Below are 3,919 nucleotides of genomic sequence, written 5' to 3' on the forward strand. Positions count from 1 at the left end.
CCTCCTCCCCACCTCTGCTTTCTTCCTCAGTGCTGCTGCTCTGCCTCCGGCCCAGCTCTGCCTTCTGGGCTGTTTTTTCTGGACCCTCTTGTCTGGGGATGACAGATTTCTACTACATTGATCGCCCAATATCATTTAAAAATAACGTAAAAGTAGCCCAATCCTTCTTTAAACAAAGTTTGTTTTTTTTATTAACACATTGGTATATACATCAAGTAATAAATGAAAATTTTCGAAAGATACCTAGTACAAATTAGATATTTATTAAAAAAAAAACCTACAAGGCACAACAGGAGTTGTCCACCATAGGAACAAAAGTATGAGATGACAATCAAATTCATCCCCCGCTACTGGTACTTGTATTCTGATTGAGGAACAGTAAGTGTTTCAAACAGAAACACAGAATGACAGTGATAAAATAATCCAAAAGGAAACCAAGAATGTATGTAGTACAAAAACTATAGTAAAATTATTATGGTATTTATTTCTAATGGCATTCAAGGTTGGTAGTCAATCTCCATATGTTGTGTTGAATTAGTATGTTACTGGTTTCAGAGTAGCAGCCGTGTTAGTCTGTATTCGCAAAAAGAAAAGGAGTACTGGTGGCACCTTAGAGACTAACAAATTTATTAGAGCATAAGCTTTCGTGAGCTACAGCTCACTTCATCAAGTGAGCTGTAGCTCACGAAAGCTTATGCTCTAATAAATTTGTTAGTCTCTAAGGTGCCACCAGTACTCCTTTTCTTTTTTAGTATGTTACTGTTAGTCTCTGAAATGCAATATTGCTGTCTTCATCGGAAGAAGAATGCTTCTGGTGCTGGTCGTACCTCAGCAGTAACCAGTTCAATTATTTCTTTTGCTGGTGCAAACTGTTTGTAAGAGAAGTTGTGTCAATGCTTATACACCCTAAAATGAAGAATGTTTTCTAAAAAAATTTCCTGCATCTTATTGTGCAGTTTTGTTTTTATTAATTTCATCTGAGAAATAGTCTTTGAACTGCAGGGTTGCAGAAAGATAGGAACAGCAACAAAATAGCAAACGAGCCAAGTTCAATAAAGTTTTTGTCTCCAGCAGCATCCATGTGTTTGACAACTTCAACCCAAAACTGCTCAACTTGATTGTCCAGAGTATGAGGCCAGTGAACCATCGGCAAAACTCTCCATTGCTACTCCAATTGTCCAAGATGTTCACAAACCAATGGCAAAAAATGAGATATTAGCCAATCAAGCTCATGCAGGTCCTCAGTGTACTAGAAGGACCTTATGCTTCAAGTGATTCACTCACCCTCATGTTTGCTGTTAATCCCTGTTTCACCTGTTTCACAAACTCCAACATGAAATTTCTACACCTGCTCTTGATGTCTTTGACACTGGTTAGTGTGTGTTTTGAAAGGTCCAGGTGAAAGCAAATTTAAAATAGACTGTGGAAATTGGTAAGTAATGTGACTCAAAGGTGATATCATAGTTTAACACATCAATCCAGTTATCAAAAACCCTTTTTCACAACTCTCAGAAATAAGCTCTAGCCACAATTCCTGCAGCAACTTTAATATATTCACTCTTTCCAACTGAAACATTTGATTTATTCTCCAGGATTACAGAAGAATTGAAAGTAGAAATATCAGGTAAATTTTGGTCACAGGATAACTGTTCAGCCCTGTAGTTTCTTTCTTTGGCTATGTAAAAGTGTAGCTTCAGTTTGTCGAACTGATTAAGAACTCTGTTCACCCTGTCAGAAATATGGAGTATCTTCTGGTGGTCTGGTAGTCACAGTAAGGCTGAGTGATAGGGTGTGTGGGGTTAGGGGCTGATGAGAGACATTTGTAAGAGGCCAGGTGATGGTCAGAGAGAGGAAACTTAATTGTGATGTTAGGTATGAGAAGCTTCTCAGACTCTGAACTTCCATAATGCTGAGCTCAGTCAAACTAGGAGAACCCTTGATTAATGAGGAATTATCCTTTCCCCCTCTTGTCACACAACTTTAAAGTCAGTGGCCCCCAGTGATCACCTTCTGCAGGTGTATTTACCCACTTTGTCACGAAGCTCTTTGGATTTCACACTATAAATTATAGGGTTGAGCATGGGGGGGACAAGGAGATAGAAGTTAGCGAAGGTGACATGTACATGGGAAGCAATTCCTTGACCAAACCGCTGTGTCAGGTAAGAGAAGAGTGGGGGAATATAAGACATCAGCATCACACAGATGTGGGCGGTGCAAGTGTTGAGGGCTTTCTGGTGGGCTTTCTTGGAGGAGATTCTGAGGACAGCCCTCATGATCAAACCATAGGACAGCGCAATGAGAATCAGGTCTAACCAGATGACTACAAGCGCTGTCACCAAACCATATGTCCTGTTGACTGTAATATCCCCACACGACATCTTTGCCACAGCTATGTGCTCACAGTATGTGTGGGGAATAATATGGTTGACACAGAATGGCATCCTGCTGAGGAGCAGGGGCAGGGGCAGAATGAAGAGAACAGCTCTTATCAAACCCACAAGACCTAGCTTAGCTATCCGTGCATTAGTGAGGATTGTGGCATAGCTCAGAGGGTTACATATTGCAACGTAACGATCGAAAGCCATTGTCACAAGGACAGCTGACTGCATACCAGAAACTGCATGAATGAAGAACATCTGGGTGAGGCAGCCATTCAGAGTAATGCCTTTCAAATTGAACCAAAATATGCACAGTGCCATCGGCACGAGGGAGGTAGACATACCGATATCTGTGAGTGCCAGCATGCAGAGCAGCAGGTACATTGGCTTGTGCAGGTTCTGCTCTTTGCCTACAACAAACAGAACCATGGAATTTCCAAACAGGCCAATAATGTAGAATGTTGAGAAAGGGATGGAAATCCAGATATGGGCAGCTTCCAGGCCTGGGATGCCCATTAGGATAAATGGTGAAGGGTCAGAGGGTGTGAGGTTGAAAGCTGTCATGAGGTGGTCGATGCATCTATAGGGCTCAGAAATGCTCAAGGTGCCTGTGAAGGGAGAGAAGCACAACAAGGGGGGGTTACACAGTTTATAAGAATTAGCACTTCAATATGTTATAGGTATTAACAATCTAGAAAGGGGTGTGTGCAGTGAGGTGGAAGCATTTACAGATGGCACCAGATGATTTAGGTTATAGTCAAGTCCAGAGAAGTCCTCAGAGAGAACTAATGAAGCTAGGTGAATGGGCAGCATGATGGCATATAAACTTGGATGTCAATAACTGCAACGTTTATGCCATTGGAGGGAAAAATTTGAACTCCTCAAACATCTTTTGAGGTTCTAATTTGTCTATATGAATTCAGTGCAGGAACCTGGGCATCATTGTACACAGATTTGGGAAGCACTACTCACAGTGCAAGCATGGTAGAAACTAAGCAAACCATTGGGATCCAGGAGGAGTGGCATGGGAAATCATACAGAAAATACAATGCCATGAGATCAGTCAGTGGATTTTTCACCCTCCTCTGGATTCCTCTACATAGTACTGGGCATTCTTCTCACACAGGGTATTGCAGATCTAGAGGGGTTAATGGAAGGGCAACAGGAATGATCAAGTGCCTGGGGAAACTCTCATATAGAGAGAGATTGATGAGATTGGGATTGTTACCTTACAAAGATCAAGAGGACATTCAATTAAACTGAAATGTGGCAAATTCAAAACAGATAAATAGAATGTTTTTTTCCATTCAATGTCTAATTAGATTGAGGAACACGTTGTCACAAGACATAGTTGGACTGTCATAGCCTGTCATGACATGAGCTAAGTAATGATCAGGAAGAGGTGGACATTTACATGGATAGGAGACTTTCTAGATATAATATTTACAACTAAATAAATATTTTGGAAAGGCTATACCCCCATGTGTTTCTGGACACAAGCCAATTTCTAGCTGTTAGGCATTAGGGGGACATTATGGTCA

The 3,919-nt window shown here is 41.1% G+C and overlaps 1 protein-coding gene across 1 annotated transcript; it reads right to left on the minus strand.

Moving 5' to 3' along the window:
* Positions 1 to 2,003: 2,003 nt before the first annotated feature.
* On the minus strand, positions 2,004 to 2,942 carry LOC119842531 (putative olfactory receptor 52P1). The gene has a single exon (XM_038370798.1). It carries the CDS (start codon positions 2,940 to 2,942, stop codon positions 2,004 to 2,006), a length of 939 nt encoding a protein of 312 aa, XP_038226726.1.
* Positions 2,943 to 3,919: the final 977 nt, after the last annotated feature.

This window comes from Dermochelys coriacea, chromosome 1 (genome assembly GCF_009764565.3).
Source record: "Dermochelys coriacea isolate rDerCor1 chromosome 1, rDerCor1.pri.v4, whole genome shotgun sequence".
Lineage (NCBI taxonomy): Eukaryota > Metazoa > Chordata > Testudines > Dermochelyidae > Dermochelys > Dermochelys coriacea.